This window comes from Trachurus trachurus (assembly GCF_905171665.1).
Source record: "Trachurus trachurus genome assembly, chromosome: 7".
Lineage (NCBI taxonomy): Eukaryota > Metazoa > Chordata > Actinopteri > Carangiformes > Carangidae > Trachurus > Trachurus trachurus.
In genome coordinates, this window is record NC_139901.1 from 21,350,290 (window position 1) to 21,370,667 (window position 20,378).

The following is a 20,378-nucleotide window of genomic DNA, read 5'->3' on the forward strand; positions in this document are numbered from 1 at the left end:
AAGACAAGAAGGAAAATATAGTAGGAAATATTGCAAGTCTGTGCTCCCTCACCTTGAAATGGCAGTGTTCCCTTTGATAAAGGGCTAATAAGCCTAATCAGGGCTGATTAATTACACTGATAGGCTCTGCGTTTGCCAGCCTAATTGATGGCTTTATCTGTGTTTTGCACTGGGCTGAGGGGATGATGGTGTTCCTCAGGAGGAGCTGAAAATATTTAGCCCAAATGAAGGTTAGTGAGTGAGAATAGAGAAGGTAGGGTAGTGATGGGGTGAGTGTTAATTGAGGAATATAAAGAAGAGAGTTCAGTGAGGTCAGTGTCACGACAGCAACAATATATTTAAGGTCTAAAGGCTTAACAGGGTTTTTTGAATAGTCGGGGTTTGGTTTCTTTTAAATGTGTGCTCCATGCTGTTTTCTCTGCACAATTTCACTCTGTACTTAGACTTACAGCCTTTTCAGTCCCAGCCAGAAATCAAAGTCCGAAAAGTGTCTGTCAGCCTTCTGAATGATGACATGTGCTGAGGTTTTGTATTGGACACTTGAGAATGGCAATTCATTCTTCTCAGAGGCCCTTTTCAAACCCTATTCTCTTGATCATTACAAGAGAAATCAGTGTGGCCTTGAGCCACGTAATCACCATCATTCACCTGCAGTAGGAATTGAACCAGTGCTGCTGCCATTGCTGCTAACAGTGAGAACAGTTAGATAGTTTTATTCAAAAAAAAGTGAAGGTGGTTGTACATCAGATTCTTAACACCACACATTATCCTTTGCATCTGAGTAAATGAGATTGCGTTGAAGAAAATGTTTATTAATTCATTATGGTGAATTGACATCTGGCTAAGATTGCAGATGTCATCAAAGTAAAGTTGGTTTGAAATGAAAAAAAAAAGAGTTTTCGGGCCACACTCATAGAACCTGAAAGTTTGTACACAGCCTTCACTTCTTATTTGGGCACAGTTTTATAGGCTGTGTTAGTTCATGTGACTGCACTGCATCTGTTTCTCTGCAGATAAGCACACAACCATCTTATAAAGTCTTGATCAACTTGAGCTTCTGTTGACACAAGTTTGTTGTAGTTTTGCTGTAGCTGCATGTGTAGCTCATTTACACCCGAGCAGACAAAAATATGCCTGTCTATGGGCTTTTCGTCTAAAATGCCAAATTTTCTTTTCAATCGCTTGAGCATCTTTATCTCTTTGTCGTCTTTTGTTCTGCACTGGCTGCAGCCTTTGTAGGCTGTGCCCCTGTGTGGTAGCTCAGACTTCAGAGCCTTTGGGATGCAGGGAGCCATGTGCTCTATATTTATCTAACTCTATGATTTATTAATAGTCTCCCCAGTATGCGCAGTCCTAAAAATACAGAAGAGGCAGAGCAGCACATGCAGCATCCAGCTTGGAAGGGAGTGTGTGGAGGCAGAGGAGAGATCTGTTAAGTCAGCAGCTTCCCACTGTAGCAACATGCACGTATGGGATGATCCAGGGATTCAGGTTACATCGGTACGCACACCATCCTCTGACTCAGCATCTACGTGACCAAGTCATCCTATAGAGCCACAACACGATTCATCAAGATGAATATGTTGAACCTGAGTTACACAGTTCTGATTGTATTTTAAAGTATTCAGTGAAGCACCAGTATGTGTAATCCCATCTCTCTGTTCTTACCTTCTAGTATGAATACTTCAATGCAGTGCTGATCAATGAGGTGGATGAGGAGGGGAACAGCGTAGAGCTTGGAGGAGAATTCATCCTGCAGCCCAACGACCACTTTAACAACCTGTCAGTCAACCTGAGCCTCAGTGTGGTCCAGGTACCCACCAACATGTACAATAAAGGTATGTTCACTATTTATAATTTACAATAATATACTGTAAGTGTGCGTGAAAGGTTAACCTTAAAGCAGAAGTAAGCGATCCGGTCGTTTTGGCTAATGCTGCGTTCCAGGCAGGCTTTTGAAACCGTAAATTACAGCTTCAAGTCACGACTTACGACTTTGTAGCGTTCCAGGCAACCCACTCGTGTTTTTCCAACCTGTTTTACCGGTGAAAGTCACTATAACGGCCACTCGTAACTTCCGACCCGTGAACTCGTACCAGTTCGATCTGGTACGAGTTCACGGGTCGGAAAAACACGAGTTACGGGCTGCCTTGAACGCACCATAACAGTCCTCGTCCCTACGTCACCACATTCACGGCATCCCTTGGCTGCACACACAGCCCTTCATGCCGTTCTCTCTCCTCATTGGATAAAAATTGTAGGATACGAGAAAAGTTTTCTCCTCGGCTCAGAGCAGAGCAGAGGGACTGATAGAGACTGATAGAGCAGAGGGACTTATATTAACACAAAAATATCGCTTAAGCGATATTTATATTAATATAAGTCTTAAATAGTTATATCTTCCGTCAGCAATCACTTACATAGAGTGTTTGGACCGAAACACGGGTCTGTCAGTCCCTCTGCTCTGCTCTGAGCCGAGGAGAAAACTTTTCTCGTATCCTACAGTACAATTGTACCTGAATGTGGTGACGTAGGGACGAGGACCAATAGATCCATGACGAGGGCGGGGGCTGCTAACTCCATCGGCTGACAAGAAGTTATGATGCGTTCAAGGCAACCCGTAACTCGTGTTTTTCCGACCTGTGAAGTCGTACCAGTTCGATCTGGTACGAGTTCACGGGTCGGAAGTTACGAGTGGCCGTTATAGTGCACTTTCACAGGTAAAACAGGTCGTGGGTTGCCTGGAACGCTACAAAGTCGTAAGTCGTGATTGAAGCTGTAATTTACGGTTTCAAAAGCCTGCCTGGAACGCAGCATTAGCCAAAACGACCGGATCGCTTACTTCTGCTTTAACACTTTTGCCATGAAAATATAAAGTACGTCTCAGCTTGTTTCCTCTAATGTGGATAATTGAAACCACAGTCAAAAAAATGAACAAACCTCCGTACCACAGTTACTGTAGTATGAGAGCTGGTGCAAATGGATGTACGCCTGTGTCCAGAGGAGGATTTGAGTTCATTAACTGTAACTCATTGGATCATCTCTACCACACACTGACTTAATTAGCAGTTAAATAATCAGACTTTCTGCTAATTTACCATCCACCCAAGTCCAACCAATGAAGCCATGGCCTTGTACAATGCTCAGTGGACAGAGTGAATGTCATGTCGGCTTAACCCAGCCACCACAGGCAAAGAAATTATATGGAGAGAGAGGGGGGGATGGAGAAAGTAAATGAGAAAGAAAGTAGGTTAAGTCAGACTGATGGAAGGTCTGAGCAACAGATTAATTACAGCTAGGTAGAAAAAAAGAGAAAGAGCACACGAGAGTGACAGGAGGAGAGTGAATGAAATTGAAAGGAATTGAATGAAAGTGTGAGGAGAGTGAGTCTGGCAGGCAGGCAGACCGGTACAAGGAGAGGAAGAGTAATTTTGATTTGACTTGATTCACAGGCAAATGAGTAGAACATACACACACTAACACGTGCACGAATGCATACGCACACAGGCACAGCTTTAAGAGTTTTAGATCTGCAGGCTTTGTTCACTGGCAGTGATAACATGGATGTATTGGCTGGGACTACAGGGAGCTTGTTGGCGGGCAAACTCTCCGCTCAGTGCTCTGTAAAAGGAGTCTGAGAGGCTTGGCTTGGGGCAAGGAAACTGTTTTTGTGAACGATTCTTTAAAACATTTGAAAACACTCTTACTTAAATTGTTTTCCTTTTTTCTCTCCTTGCAACCAATTTGCAGAAGTTTGCTTATCTATCACCACAGTATTGTTGGTAGTTAACAAGGACTCTGAACATTTGTTTGTCACAGTGCTGTAGCACTGAAGTGTAATTAATACGTTCACGTTCCAGCCAAGAAATAAGTTGTTTAGAGAGAAAACAGCACAAAAAAACACAAGATGTTGTATCAATGTGAGTGTTTTTTTTTTTTTACAAAGGTGCAGGTGAAAAGATTAAATGTATTGCAGGAATTTTAATCTTCATCAGATTCCCAAACACTTCCCAGAAAACTATTGTCAGAAGACAATCTACAAATATGCACTTGAATTTGGCCTATGTAGTAAATAAATCATCATCATTTTTTCTCTTTCGTTTTTTGCATTCCACTGTGAATGCTGTGGTTTAACAGAAATGAACTGCAGTGGATGTATTTTCTTCATGTCTACTGGACAATCACTGTCGTCTGAACCTGTTGGCTGAAGTCTGTGCACATCATGAATGGTTTGGCGGCAGCAGTGATGAATTGGAGGTTGAGTCTATGACAGCAGAAAGCTTTGTGCCCCCGGAGATTAATCGCAGGTGGAAAGCCCCACATCAAACATCCATCTTCTGAACTTACATGACGACCAAAACAGAGCTCCCACCATCGTACTATATGAGGCTAACTGGCAGGATCATGCACCATGGATGCAGTGAAGCCATGTTCATTTATATGTGTGCCCACAGTGCACACACAGCGTGTGGACGTGTATGCCGCATATATACTGTACAGCGTGTGTGTGAAATGTGCATATAGAGATGCGCACACACACACACCCATTGCTTCTCCCCTATCTTCTTTTTCTACTCATTCCTCCCTCCTCTTGTTAAAACCATCCCCTCATAATCATCATAAGTAACCTAATAAAGTGAAGTTGATTTCAGCTCTGATCACTCATGTGTGCGCTGTGGGTCTGTACGTAGTTACTTTTTAATCTGAGCACACGTGCGCATGTGAATACAGAATCATGGGAGCTCCTTTGATCAGATTGAATTAAGGAGTGCATTAGTTGAGATGAATTTAAATGACAGTTTAGGAGGAAAGTAGAGCCTATACTTTCCCCCTCATCATGGCGAGTTCAGATTGTAATAGACACTCAAACTGCATCAAAATTGACTGTATTGTTGTGTAAATGGAGCCTGGATCAAATCCAGCTTCCTCTCTGCTCCACTTCATAGAGGTGGATAGGTGTTTACTATCAAGAGAGGGCTTTAGTGTGCTGCTTCCAGAAGACTAATTCAATCATGGCATATTGGCATGACTGTTGACAGCAGAACAATGTTGCCAGCATAGAAAATGATGGGAAATCTGTTATCTGCTTTTTCCCTGTCCATTAGGTACTTGTCTGTCTGTCCGTCTCCCAGTAATTTTCTGCCTACCTTTCCGTCTGCTTTCCTGGCTTTCTTTTTAAAACATTTTTGTTATCTCTCTCTAAAGGCTTTTGTGCATCTGTCTCACTGTATGATTGTGTCTGTCTGTCTGTCCTCTTATCCTTTTCTGCTTCCATTTTATCCGGCCTGCTTCTTAACCAAGCTAAATTGTTGTAGTAAGTAGCTGTAATAAGCTTGGCTGTCTGGTTGCTAACCAGTTACACTCATTCCTCGCCTGTAAACTGAAGAGAGGCTCAAATAATTGGATATGCCTCACCATATATTACATTCGGTTTTCTCAAGAATAGGTGGAAGATGGAGCACATATTGTGGAGATGCTCACTTGTAGAGACACACACTGCTACATTTTCACACATATTACTGCTGTACAAAAGGGAGCAGTAACTACAGAAACACTGAGATTAAAAAAAAAGTATCCATACAGTATACAGAGGTTACAGTACCTTTGTTTACCCTAAAAAATGATTGTCCTGTAACACTTGGGTAATCTTTATGAAATCCTGGGGAAATATTGCAAAATCTACCAGAAAAATGGGTTCTGCAACTTCTTTTCTTTTTTGATGGATATGTTTAAAAAAACAAAAACTTTTTTTTTTTTTTAATTTTTAATAGTTTGATAGTTTTGGATTCTTATAGCAATTAAATATACCATCTTTGTTTTGCTAGGTTACTGCTGCTGACTGTAATTGAAAAATATTTACGATTTAATAAATTTAAATATGACAATATGGTTGCTACCATCAAAGAAACTAATACAAAGCTAGAATGCAGTAACTACTGTAACTACACAGCAGACTTGCCATTACTGTGTTTTAGTTCTAAATTGGACTTAATCTAAATCTAAAATGCTGTTTTCACTTGATATAAAACAGATTTAACCAAGTCCAATAACATGTCAATATTCACCAAATATATGGTCATTGCATTTTACCTTTGTCTAGTCTATCATCATCAGTCTCTCTGATTTCTGTTCTCTTTTATCCGTATAGTTCCTTTTTTCTTTACTCCCCTTTTCTCAGTTTTGCTGCTCACATTTGCCTGTATCTGTGTGTAAGAAATAGGTCCTGATAGTGATCTGAGGAGGTGCTGTGTGTTATGATATGAATGGATGAACAGGCACTAGAGTACCTGTTCCAACCTCCTGGACTGTAAAAACAATGTTAACCTTTTTAGTCAAGTAGTGCTTCTTTGCTCCTCTCCACGTCTGCTTTGCCCTTTCATTTTTTCCCCTTTATTCCTCAGACTCTGCAATTGTCAATGGGGTGTTCTGGTCTGAGGCCCTGAATAAAGTCTTTGTGGATAACTTTGAGAGAGACCCATCACTCATATGGCAGTACTTCGGCAGTGCCAAAGGCTTTTTCAGGCAGTACCCAGGTAAGTTTATGTGTTTTTTGTGAGAGTGGATTGGTGTTGGGTAGAGGGCATGTGTGTGTTTGTAATTAAGTTACTGTCTCCCTAAAGCAGAAAGAGGGGTGTGTGGGAATGCTTGGTGACTGACAGCAAGAGACTTGAGGCTAGCAGGGTAAAATACATGTTGCTGTCGAATTTCTCAGTGCTTTGAGCAATATAAATATTCCTCCACTGGACTTGTGGTGCCAGCAGAAATCTCAATTCACCATCTGCATGACTAGATAACACTAAAAGTAAGCAAGGGAATGTCTATATGTGTGATGTGGGATGTGGAATCTCTATAAATAGCAGAGGCAAAGGTAGTTTTTAAAAAGCAGATGCTGCATGTTTTTGAAAAATATCTGTTGTGACAGAAAAAAGCAGGGTGTTTTGGCAGAAAGCCTTTAGGGCTCAAAGAACAAATTTCCTGGACACCGTTTTTCCCCCCCCGTTTCTGTCGAGGTAATGGTTTGCTCTCCTTCCATACAAATGATGCAACACGGCATTACTGCGATTCATCATTTGTATTTGATGTGTGATGCTCTTCAAGGAATCAAATGGAAGCCAGATGAGCACGGCGTCATAGCCTTTGACTGTCGAAACCGGAAGTGGTACATCCAGGCTGCCACCTCACCGAAAGATGTGGTGATCCTGGTGGATGTCAGTGGCAGCATGAAAGGCCTCAGGCTGACCATCGCCAGACAGACCGTCTCCTCCATACTTGACACTCTTGGAGACGACGACTTTTTCAACATCATTGCTGTAAGTCCACACAGATGTGCACACAGCTGCAAAGGGGGGGTACATAAACTACTTAACTGCTGCGTGTTTTTTTTTTTTTACACTCAGACGCACACAGTCAAGCACACACAACACAGGACCACATCCTCTCCTCCTCAGATCAGAGGAAATGCTGGAACGAATCAGCTTTCTCTTCTGTCACGCTCACAACCAATTAGCAGTCAGTTGAATAAAGATTTGAATTGCAAAAGAGACAGTTGTGATTGGATCCCGCCTCAGGCACCCAAACCATTGTTATCGCATCTCAGTCTGATGAAATTCCATAAGTGCGTATGTGTATACGTGTGCATGTGTATGTATGTGCGCGCGCGCGTGTGTGTGACAATGCAGTTCCGCATGTGTGTGTCTGACGCTATTTCACATCAAAATATAGCTAGTCACTTTGCCAGCCCCTGTTCTCTTTTCCCACAGAACAAAGTCTTCATTATCATTTGATATCCTAATCATGTTATTTTGAAAATTATTCTTTTGAAAAATGGAGGAAAAGAGGATTTAGACAATCAGGCAGAAACATATTGTTTTCCCTAAACTCTTTAAAAGGATGTGTCATTTTGACTCGTCTGTTTCTTCTTTCGTCTTTTTATTTGTGCTACTTACTAAACTATCTTGGAAAACTCACAGGAAGTGTCAAAGTTGTTGTGGATTTTTTTCTGAAATTTCTACAATGAGAATTGTTTTCATCCTGCAACACATACATACACACACACACACACACACACACACACACACACACACACACACACAACGATAGAGCGATGACAGACAGATGCATGTACCTACACAGATTAGGGCAAAATTACTGGCTTTGGAAGAACAAACTCCCATTCTCTTTTTTGCCCTTTGAAGTCTAATTCATACTCATGCATTAAATGGTGAGTTTTATCAGAGAAGGGCAGGCGCTGAGTACATTGTGTACCGTGCAGTGTGCCATGTGTGTGTATGCGCTTTTCATCAAGATGAGAACAGATTCTAACATTGTCACGTTTTGTATTTATCACATTTCTATACAACGTGTTTCTTTGAAAACCGTCAATATAATAACTTTTAATTATTCACTTTTTGTTATTCCAGTACAATGAGGAATTGCATTATGTGGAGCCGTGTCTGAATGGAACTCTGGTCCAAGCAGACGTCACCAACAAAGATGTGAGTCTTTCTCTCTTTGCTTCCTATTGTTTTCTCATCCTACAGTCATTTTGAAATCCCTGATGGATTTTAGTGGCTTTCGTAATAAGAATTTACATAATTAAATTTGGTAATTTGGTAGGCATCTTCTTCAATTTATAAATGAGAAAATCTGAAATTTGGGTATACAATACAGTGTAAAATAAAAATAAAAATATATGAATTGTATATATAGCATAGTCTGAACCACAAATAAGGGATGTAAACACATATTTCTGAAAAGATATCACTGACTAAAGGCTGAAATATAATATTGTATAGTGACTGTACAGTGCAAGACAGTATTGCAGTGGCGGATGTGCATGACCTGAACATTACTTGTGGAAAGAAACTGTCTGTGTGTGGTGGAGTGGTAATTATCCAATAACTTTTCCCAAGGGGTCAGAGTTAGTTTAAGGCTATTGTCTGTCCATCAATGTCTGTCTACATGTCTCAGTATATAGGAACAAAAAGTTTTATAAAGTCCTTTGTGGCTCAAGGGAGTGGAAATGTGTTTGTTGCCCTAAGTGATGTAACTTGAAGCAGCAGTGGCTGGGGCTGAGGATTACAGGTTTGAAAATTAAAACATCTGGAGGTGTGGATTTATGAAGTGAATTTATCAGAACTCTGTAGCTGGATTCTCATCTCTGCTCGAACACATTAAGAGTCTGTTAACTGCTTTAAGCATAATATACAAATCTTTGTGTGGCTAATGTCAAGAACAGATTTTGACAAAGGAGAAAATGCATCGATTAAAAAAAATGCATCTCTGGTTCTGCTTTGTGTGTCCAGATTAATTTGACAGTGTTAGAGAACATTGAGGGCATTCCTTAAAATGAACATCTGGATTTCCTTAAAGTGAGCGGCATAAATATTTCTATGTTATGCTGTTTTGGGGAGTATTTTATTTTTCACTGTAATTTGTAAATTTTGTTCATAAATGGTGTTTTCATCAAGACGGCACATGTGATAAGTCTTGCCTCTTCCCTCTTATTATAGCATGATTCCCTTCGTCGCATGGAGTCTCTGCTCCTCTCAGGTGTCTATAATAATGGTGGCAGCATCTCCAGGTGCACACCACTAAAAAGTCCATCTCTTCCAAATTCTTTAAAATTCCATTTAAAAATGTAATTGCTCACCTCCATTAGTCCAGGTCAGATCACTAGGACACAGCTGCTGACAAGCAAATGCATGGACTACTTTCAATGTACCACATGCAAATGCTATAGTAGAATTCTGTGTGTTTTCACATCTGTGGGTGTGCGCCTGTGTTTAACTTAGTTTCTGTTTACTTCTAAATGAGTGTACACTTATGCATATGGATTAGCATTATGTGTTTAACTCCAGATGGTAGTTTAAGTGGGGTGAGTCAGACAGCTGAGAGGGAAAGGCAGTCTGCTCTAGTAGATAAGGCTAATGTCTTTTACTTCAGCTGGGGGCAGGAAGTGACTGTCACACTGAAGACTTAGAATTTACTGATTTGTCTTTCCAAAATCTGCTATTTCATACACAAACTTCAACTTGGTCATAAATACCTGTAGCCAAGCTTCAATGCTACACCACGCATTCATCGTATTATCCTGATTAGTTATTCTTTGTCTGATTAGACTTGTCAGCAGGAATCGGACGAAGTGAAACTTGAGTCAACCAACATAATCAAATTAGTTTTGTTTTCATGAAGAGTAGAAAGAAATCAGCATCAACAGTGTGGTTGGTTAGAGCTGTTCTTTTGGCATTTATCAAAGCGCTGCTTTAATAGCATTTCATTGTGTAACAGTTGACCAACTTCACCTATTTTTCTAGGTTTTAATGTAGACATCTTTCCACCTGCAATTTTCCAAATATATTCTGAGAGAATGGTTTCGACTTTCAGAGTTTTGGATGCAGGGTTGAGGCTTTAAGTTTACTTACATAGTTATTTCTTTCCACTAAGATCTATGGGTCATTTAATCACACAATATTTGTTGATTTATCAATGAAACAGTCCTATCCTATTCTTTTCAATTGCTCAGCAAAACCAACTCCTTTTCTGCCACTTTTCCCCCTGCATTTGTCAGAATTGCATCTATCTCCTTGATGACATAAATAACTGACCACAGAAATCAAAAGCTTAGGTTTTGTTATTGTCCATTCATTATTTTGTCCCTGTAGCCAGGTTTCATCAAACTGACTGCTGTGATAATTCTGGAGTATTAACAAGTGTCTGCTGCACTGAAGGGTTTGTCCAATGTAATGTACATTTCAGAGCTCTTGTGGTGTGGCTAGACACATTTAGATTTGCGTGCACACACAGACACGCACATTGTCTGAGTGTGCCACTTTAGTACACTGCTGCGCCAGGGATTTAACTCAGCCCGCTGCCCGCTGTTCTGAGACGAATCTTAACACACTCACAGACGCGCAAATGCACACAATAGGTAAAGTTTGCTGTGCTGTAGGCTACAGCCTTTTGTTGGAACATATTAGCAGTTTTATCCACATCAAAGCAAACGTTCTTTTTGCCGTATGGGGACATCAGAGACAATGGAGGTTGTTTATGTGCACATATTTATTCTGTGTGCATTTTTAGCTCCCAGGTGAGCAAGCCATGATATGACCTTATGCTATTTGAGTCTCCTACTGTGTTCTGAGACTCTCCTCTCCTCCCCTCAGTAAGGTGCATAAGACTCGAGGAGATGGATGTAGAAAGGAAGAGAAAGATGAGAGATTGATGAGGATAATGATGCAGGTGCAGGCCGAGATCATAGAAACCGAGAGACAGAGTCATATCGAGATGTTTGTGTGTGAGGGATGATTACCGTTTTGGTGAAAATATTTGTTGCAGGTACTGTAGTAGGAGGGAACCAACGACAACAGAAAATCTTTGAAATGCCGACAACTGGGTCTAAATAGCTGTAGATAGATTGTATTGGATAAAAGCGTGTGTCCCTGTTTGTGTGTTTGTGAGTGTGTGCTCGCTGCCTCCAGGCTGGCGTAAATAATGAGACATGCTTGTGAGACCTGTTAGGTTGCTGACAACATTAAACTCATCATTAATTGCCAGAGAGATAATGTGCCCTTTTTGGCACAATAACACCTGAACATGACCACACATGCACACACACACACACACGGACACAAATGCCCTAGTGCTGATCATCTGAAAGAAAATGGAGGGAAAACTGGTCATGTTAGTTCTTTCTGTCAGGATGTTTTCATTGGCTGCACAACTGGCTCCAGATCAGCAAGTGCAATCTTGGTTCACAACTAAATGATGGAAAATAAAGTTGAGTCAAATATGTTTCTCTGTGCTATGAGAAACTAAAATCAATATCTTTGCATTTTTATCCTTTAACTGTAGCTATCTTCTCTCTGCCTTCTCTCCATAAAAATCAATAATGACCTCTAATCACATCACCCTCTATTTTTCTCTTTTTTTTTTTTGCAATCATGTTCTCTCTTCTTGTCATCATGTTCATAATGGCTTCTCCCCAACATTTCTTTTCCCAGCATTTCCGGGAGCACCTCGACAAGCTGTTTGCTCAAGGCATTGGTATGTTAGACATAGCTCTGACCGAGGCCTTCAATCTTCTCGGTGACGTAAGTAACACACTCATGCATGATCGCCCACACGCAGCTAGGGTGCATTCACATGCACAGATAAGCACACGCATACACACAGAAAATAAACAGTTCTATGCACAAAATTAATTACTGCATTGTAATTATTAGCTAAATCAACAGTATCATGCACAAACTGAGTAAACAAGACACTTGATGACTCAGGTTACTGGTTCAACATCTCTCATTATGGGCAAGCAATTAATCAAAGACATAGGCACACAAACACAGACACACACATTAACCATCCTGTTTTTTTAAATGCTCATATTTCAACATTTACCTAAAGTACTCTGCAATGACAAATGTTTCCCTTCCTGCTTAATTAGGGTGGCATTGACATAATGATACTGACACAGTTGATGTCTCAGTATTGTTATTCCATTCATCTTTCTATGCAACACAGTTAGTTTCTATGACAGAAGGTAGTCATTTAAGATACAAGCGAAATTCAGAAGTATGTGATGAACTGTTTGGTTAGTGGCTGAAATAAGTTGATTTGAATATGGTTTGTTGAAAATAAGCTTTGTTTCATTTTTGTCAATTTTTTTTGGTGACCCCCCTCCCATTCTCTATCTCTGTCTCCAGTTCAATGAGACCGGGAGGGGTAGTGAGTGTAGCCAAGCCATTATGCTGGTGACAGATGGGGCAGTGGACACATATGATGCCATCTTTGCCAAGTACAACTGGCCAGAGAGGAAGGTAATGTATCAAACACACAAACACACACACGTCACATTATTCTGCAGTTGTGTACCAGGACAATTACATTGTGAGATCAGCTGAGCTCATTTTCCTATTAAGTCTTTTATAACTTTATGGACTTGAGTCTATGTATTCCAGTGAAGGGTGAACATTGGACAATAATGGACTAATGCATTCCTGTCTGTGGTTATGACTGACTTGTAAATGAGCAACTGGTCTGGGGGTAGCTGGTTAGCATGCTAAATTGAAGCAAAACAAGAACTTTACATTGCCCTGCTAAAAACAGCTCTTAGTAAGTAAAAGAATGACGCTTAACTCACAATATTTTTTTCTTGACTGGTACATACAGCTGGTTATGGGACCATAGCAGAACTTACAAATAGCTAATTTAAAGGGATACCAAGGAACTTGTCACAGTCAAATGACAGTGATATAGTTGGGCGATGTTTTACAGGAGGTGGCAAATTCTGCACTTCTTTCAAGAAGGATTTCCATAAAAAAAGAAGACAAAATGTCCCCATACAGACACACCAGTATTTATTCTGTTGTCATATTTCAGAGCATGCTTTTGCCAAGTGTTAGTCTCGGATGAGTAGTTAGATTAAGTTTTTGACGAGCAGAAGGTATTGAGCAGGCCCAGCATGTGTTCTTTTCAGGGGGCTTTAAAACAGTGTTAAGTATGGCCCTGTCTCTGAGGTCTGAGCCATCTCTCCTGCTGTCCTGCAAGGTAATTGTGGTGCTCCTCTGACAGGCCATGAAATGAAATGGGAGGAGAGAGGAAGGGAGTAGATGGAGGGGAAGAAAAAGGCTCATTCATAGGTCATTTTCCTCTGTAAAAGAAAGTCTGGTATGATCGCGCACACCCTCCCCCTAAAAAAAAACAACACTTTCGCCTCTAGGCTATACAGCAGTGAGCAGAGAGGGGACAAGGCTGCTAGATACTTCCATTTAGAAGAAGCCCTGCTGATAATAGAAGTCTTCAGTCTCTGTCACCCTCTCTCTCTCTCTCTCTCTCTCTCTCTCTCTCTCTCTCTCTCTCTCTCTCTCTCTCTCTCTCTCTCTCTCTCACTTCCTCCACTGCTGGTTTTTAATGGCTTCCTTCCAACCAGCCTTACAGCTTCATGACTGCGTAGCATCACGCTGCGTACATGGGCATGCTTAGGAAAACCTGATGTCAAATATGTTTCTGAATATCAGTATGCAAATTGCATTTATTCCGAAAAGCCATAGCAAAAAGATCATACAGTCATAAAGAAAGAATTGGCATGAAAAATAGCATCTGCTGATAAAAAAAAGTCTAAAACACTGAAAGACTTCAAATACATTTCTGTAATGAGTTTTGCTTTCATGTTACACCAGTGATTATTTTCAGAGAGATATGTCACAATTTTCAGATAACAGCCTTCTGTAGATAAAGACTTTTTTTGAAGTTATTTTGGATTTATCTGTGCTCTTTGTGGCATGACCTCAAACACCATAGTGTACTTATAAAATTCAACACAAAGTACTGAAATTTTGTTTAAAGACCATTGTGCTGGTTTGTTTAGGAGCGTACCTGATTCTGCTGTCTGATGTTCAGCGTGACGCTTGTATGGATTACTGAGCCCACTCGTTTCTTTAAGTTTACACAAGAAATGAAAATGCAAACAACAAGACAAAACATTCACGCATGAGCAGCAGAGACAATCTGTCCAAAATCTCAACAATCCTATGCATTTTCTACATCAAAGTTGCATCAATTTAGGCAAAGTCAGGCCTTATACTACACGTGAGTGGTATTTGCAACTGAATGCAGTAGCAACTGAGAGAAAACTGATGGCTGACCGTACTCACAACCATAAATTCACACATGCCATTTCTTACACATCCACATGAATGTGTATGCAGTGAAACAATATTGTAGTTGTAGTTTTGTCATGCAGAACACTATTAGTCTACTTGCCAGCCCATAGGGCCCCATTGTGAACCCGGAAATGTTGAGTACCCCAAAGTTTTATGTTAGAAATATGTAGTATGGGTCCCCAGTATTCAGAAACTGCCGGATGCTAACTTATATATATTGGGCAATTAGCGTAACTGACATAATTAGCATAAATTAGCATAATTGCCTATATGGGCAATATTTCAACAAAATTGACTTGGCTGATCTGGGCAATATTGGAGTGGTTTTAGGGGTTATTGATGATGCTGAATCCATTTCTGACATTTTCAAAATTCAAAATGGCTGTCTAAACCGGAAGTGACCAGATGAAATCCATCAAAATCGGCCCACTGGCGGTTAAAATCTGGTCACTTCCGGTTTAGACAGCCATTTTGAATTTTGAAAATGTCAGAAATGGATTCAGCATCATCAATAACCCCTAAAACCACTCCAATATTGCCCAGATCAGCCAAGTCAATTTTGTTGAAATATTGCCCATATAGGCAATTATGCTAATTTATGCTAATTATGTCCGTTACGCTAATTGCCCAATATAAGTTAGCATCCGGCAGTTTCTGAATACTGGGGACCCATACTACATATTTCTAACATAAAACTTTGGGGTACTCAACATTTCCGGGTACTCATTGTTGGCAAGTAGACTATATAGAAAGGAAGAGCAGTACAGATGAACACTAAATATACAGTATACAGAAAAAAGAGAAGCAATTAAATCTGTTTCTTTGCTGTTATGTGTAACCAAAACGCTATTTTATGCATTGTACTCTGCATCTACCTTTGGTTAAAGAGGAGGTTTATCCACATCTAAATAGTGGGGCCGGTTATAACCAAGCACAACAAGAATTTTTGCAAATGTATTTTGTGAAAGTCATTAAATACAGTTTATCCTTAGTCATTCTACTGTGAGAGGGGGCATCTGAATTTTTTCTATTCAGCCACATCATACACTCTCAAATGATGATTAGTAACATGAGATGTTGTAGGTTGAATTTTGGCAGAACAGCACCCTTGTGTACACCTTGACTATCGCACCATCTTCGAAAAATTATGGCTTTGATTAAAAACAGTGGTGGTGGGCAGTCCTCACTCAAGTTGGCCATTTCCTGTCTGTTGTGGCACCAAACTCCTTCAATCACCTGAGAATGTGGACTACATTGCATCTAATGGCTCACACTGTAACCATTTTTAAGGCTATTCTTTAAATGTGTTCTGTACACTCTGTATGCTTCTGTACTGTAGCTCTGTACAAAACGCCTACATTGATACAGTTTTTTCCCCTTGTTCTGTTTCTATAGTCAATTTAGCAAATTGTCTTTCTGGGCCGAAGAATGTCTCTTAAGTCAGACAATGGCCTCTTCTCTAAAATTGCTGCACAGAACAACACTGACTTTTGGGGCTTGTAATGTGCCCATAGCAACAATTGTAATCCATGTTGCTGAGGCAAGGTGAAGCTCGACAACACTGCCCACTGATAAAAGATGCTGTGTCCAATCCTGTCATGAGTTGTCCTTGAATGTGAGGGTACAGAAAAAAAAAACTGGAAGTGGGCTACATGCACTTCCCCCAGCTTCAGTAGATTGATAAGCTGGGGCCACAGTTGCCACACACACCTTTGCCCATGTCTGCTTGTGCAATGCCCTGTACCATTTGGCAGTCATGAGGTCCCGGTGCCTGTCCTCTGCCAATATTGTTTCTGTTGTCCCACCAGTAAGGGGCCAACTGTAAGTGACTGCAGGCTACACTGCTGCAGCACATGCTTTAAGGGGGCTCCTTGGGCTCCATCCCACGGCTGAGAGGCACAGCTGTGATGGGCACATGTTCAGTAGAGCAGGCAGAAAGGTCTTGACTGGTGATACCATGAGCCCTGAAAAACAAAGACACAGACAAAACTGGGAATCCTCCACTACAGTAATGTAGGTCTATAAAATATCTGGGGAGACTCCAACCTGGCCTTGGCCCACTAAGCAACAAAAAAGGGCATCAGACATACAGCAAAGGAAACTCACACTATCTCAGATTCAGTTTGCTCTCCCGCTAGTCAGTTTCAAAAATACCATGACTGATAATCAGATAAAGTTGTATTAGACTAAAAGTGATTAGAAATTTCCATTTCCTGAGCATTTGCCAAGACTGATTAGAGTTTGACTTGCAGTCATTTAGAAGTGTTGGGTCACCATCTTTTTGTAATGGTGGAAGAGAAGCAGATTCTAAGATAAAGAATTTCATTAAAGAGAACAGATAGATGAAAAAGATGAGTTAGTAAAGAAAAAATAAAACCAGCTGCTAACTTTGCAAAATATGCCACAGAGTTATCAGGGTCTTGTGATTTACTAATGTCTACAAGTCGTGTGTCTAAAACTACTTGGTGTATTAGACAATCACACAAATAATTATTCAGTAATTATTGCTGCCTTTATTTCTGTGTTTTTTATGTTGATGTTCTTTACAGGAAAGACTCTTAATGTCTTCAGATCAGGGGGAAAAAAAACACCACTACGACACCATTAACAATATACGTACAGTATAATACTAAGTGTAGCATGAGGAACTGTTGTAGGACAATATGTTAAATCAGTTACATAATTAAAATATGCATCCAAAACAGCTACACTTATCCATAACCAATGTGTAATCATCACCACCCTCAGTGGATACTACTCATACTGTATGCAAACAGTGAATTTTAAGAATCATCACTATGTAGCTTCATGGACCACAGGATTACAAAGATTAGCTGGGGTTCAGTTATCAACAGTGTGTCTGTCTGATCAGAGATTACGCCACAAATTGCATGAGACCAGTAACATCAGAACAATTAGCCTGGTGGCTACAGTGTGGGTTGCAACTATGTGTTTTGAAACATTAAAACACATGTAGCATTACAGAAGTACTTACAATCTTTAAATGTTTGTGTGAATGTTTACACAGGGGAAGTGAATGAATTATTGAGTTAAGTACTAAATATATAATGTAGGAGTGAACAAATAGATTTTTTGCACACATAACAACTTGCCTTTTAAAATGAGGGCAGAGCATGTGCTTCGGCCTGAAACTTGCCTCAGTATGTGTTTTCCTACATCAGTGTCTGTGCATCTGTGCATGCATAGATACGTTCAGATGTGTATACATACACGTCTGTGCATTGGTTCTCCTGCATGCATATGTATTTTTATTCCCGCCTATATAAAATTTGTGCACTCAAGTAGGTTGAAGATTGCATGCCAAAGCCAGAGCTCCTGCTGGTTTTTATCTCCACAGTACTTAACTCAGCTGTAAACCTCTTCCATATTTAATAACCACCCCGCCGTAGATTGACCTCTGTCTTGGCTACCAGTGAAGGAAAACACTTACCCACAACCATAAAATCTCACTGTGACACATTTTAACCACAGCCTCACATGCGGGGGTTATGATCATATTGGCAATGTCGTGTTTTCCTGCCATTCAAATGGCTGAGATTAATATGAATAGAGGATGATTATGGTCTCCATAATTAGGGCTGCTTAAAAGTGACAGTCAGAACTGTACTTATTCACAGTGAAACTCATTACAGTTGACAATAGTCTACCAATATCCATCCTATGAAAATGAGACCCTTGAAGTAGCTCTCTGTGGTTTGTATCTCTATTTGCAATAGCCAAATAACTAAATGTATAAGGTGTTCATCAATAACACTCTGGAAAACAGTGAGTTAGAAATACCTTTAAAAAGAGGTATTAATCAATACATAGATTATGTTTTTGCAATTTTCACAGCTTTCTTTGAGAGCGTAGTCATCCCAGAATAAGATATAGACATAAGCGTACCCACATCTAGATAAGTGTGTGCACACACATGCACACAAACACAAAGAGACACACGCTGTCAGGGCAGAGGGAGACAGTGAAAAATGCAGGCATGGGAGCTAAGGCAGCTGTGCCCCCAGAGGCTTGCATCTGGTCCAATCTGGCAACCTGCTCTTCACACACACTCATGCACACACATACACACACACCTGCCAACTACACCTGCTGCGAGAGCCAACTGAGCACTGCTGGGCAAAAATGGGTTTGGCAACAGAGAGTTTAGAAGATTCTCAGGATCGAAGCATATGATGCTTGAGTTTGTCTTTTTTTTTTTTTTAATCTGAAAATATGTACTTCATACTTTACCATGTGTATTCATTCCAGATTCAGATTCTTGAAACACTTATCTTATTTTAAAAAACAACAACTTTGTCTACTTAATTTCTTGATCTGATGGAAATGATTTGAATTATTTCAACTTGAAATAAAATCTAAAAGTCCACAATCAACTCTATTAAACAAGGAGAAAGGGCCTGCTAATCAAAGGCAGATAAAGTGTGAGCCTTCTGCCTGGCTTTGACAGTGTTATCTTCTATTTGGTGGTGTGGTGTGGGCCCTATCAAAATGCGATTAAAATGACTGACGGCAGCTATCTGCTTTCTCTCTGCAGGTCCGCATCTTCCCTTACCTGATTGGTCGAGAGTCAGCCTTTGCAGATAATCTGAAATGGATGGCATGTGCTAACAAAGGTGGGGTCTTACAACACATGCATAGACTGCTCTACTTTTTTTTTTTGCTCTTATAATCTGTTTTTGCGGAAAGTTGCTGCATGTTCCTGTCACCCAGGCAAAAATGAATACATTATGGAGCTCGGGATTTGTTTGGGCTGTTTGGCGTACGACTGTGTCTGTGTGCGTGCATGTAGTTGCATAGACATGTGTTTGTCAGCGCTCATCAGAATTAGCATGTGTATGTGACAGCTGGCAGCTGGTTCCAGTTGCACAGACCAGATATGTCACATTACATCTTCTTCTAAGCCTATAAAGTCCAAACTATCTTGGCGATAAACCATTTTTCATTTGCTTTGTGTGTGGTCATGGTTGTCTCAGTGCGTAGAGCACTTTCCTTCAGGTTCTATATTTAGCTGGGAGGTGGGTGACAGAGACAGTCTGGCTCCATTTCCTCAGGCTGCCGTAGATAAGACAAGCAAGCCATAGGTCACACAAGGGGTGTGCATGTGTTTTAGCTGTTTGTGTGTGCGTGTGTATTTGTATCTGTGTGTATACGTGTGTTGATAAGAGGACAAGGGCATCCACAGTTTTGCTTAGAAGTGATATCAGAGAATCCATCCAGTCAGTTTGAGGGTGTCAGTGGTGATGATGAGACCCGTCTGTGTGTATGCGTGTGTATGTGTGGTGCTTGATAATGTGTGTGGTTGCATGCAGGATGATGATACAGGCTGGTGACAGTGACATCCTCTCCAGTCTGCGGGAGCAGTGCAGAACAGTCTTCTCTCCTCTGCTCCTCCGGCACATTATCTCTTTTCCATCTCTTCTGTAAACAGCAGATTTGGTTTTCGTTTCTTCACTGTTTTACAGTAAGTAGCTTACCAGGTGAAAAAGTGTCACCTTGTCTGCCCTGTCACTGAAGGCTGTGATGACAAAATCTCTCCCTTGGCCTTTGAGTGGAGCAAAGAATATTGTTAAGGCTTTGGAAAAGCTATGTGTCATGGTACAGGTAGTGCTGGTAAAATAACTCCAGGTTTAACACTAAGCTTTTGGGCTGTAAAATCTACTAACAAACCACACATACGTGAAATTCCTATGGTTGCCA

At 40.5% G+C, this 20,378-nt stretch overlaps 1 protein-coding gene across 1 annotated transcript in view; it reads left to right on the forward strand.

Moving 5' to 3' along the window:
* cacna2d3a (calcium channel, voltage-dependent, alpha 2/delta subunit 3a) overlaps positions 1–20,378 on the forward strand; it is a gene marked incomplete at its 3' end in the record, with an annotated part of 113,716 nt that overhangs the window by 46,790 nt on the left and 46,548 nt on the right. Inside the window, exons 5-11 of the mRNA XM_083974739.1 lie at positions 1,676–1,838; positions 6,402–6,533; positions 7,099–7,310; positions 8,421–8,495; positions 12,003–12,092; positions 12,702–12,815; positions 19,216–19,294. Of these exons, the coding sequence (XP_083830865.1) occupies positions 1,676–1,838; positions 6,402–6,533; positions 7,099–7,310; positions 8,421–8,495; positions 12,003–12,092; positions 12,702–12,815; positions 19,216–19,294 (865 nt within the window). The remainder of the gene's footprint in view (positions 1–1,675; positions 1,839–6,401; positions 6,534–7,098; positions 7,311–8,420; positions 8,496–12,002; positions 12,093–12,701; positions 12,816–19,215; positions 19,295–20,378) is intronic.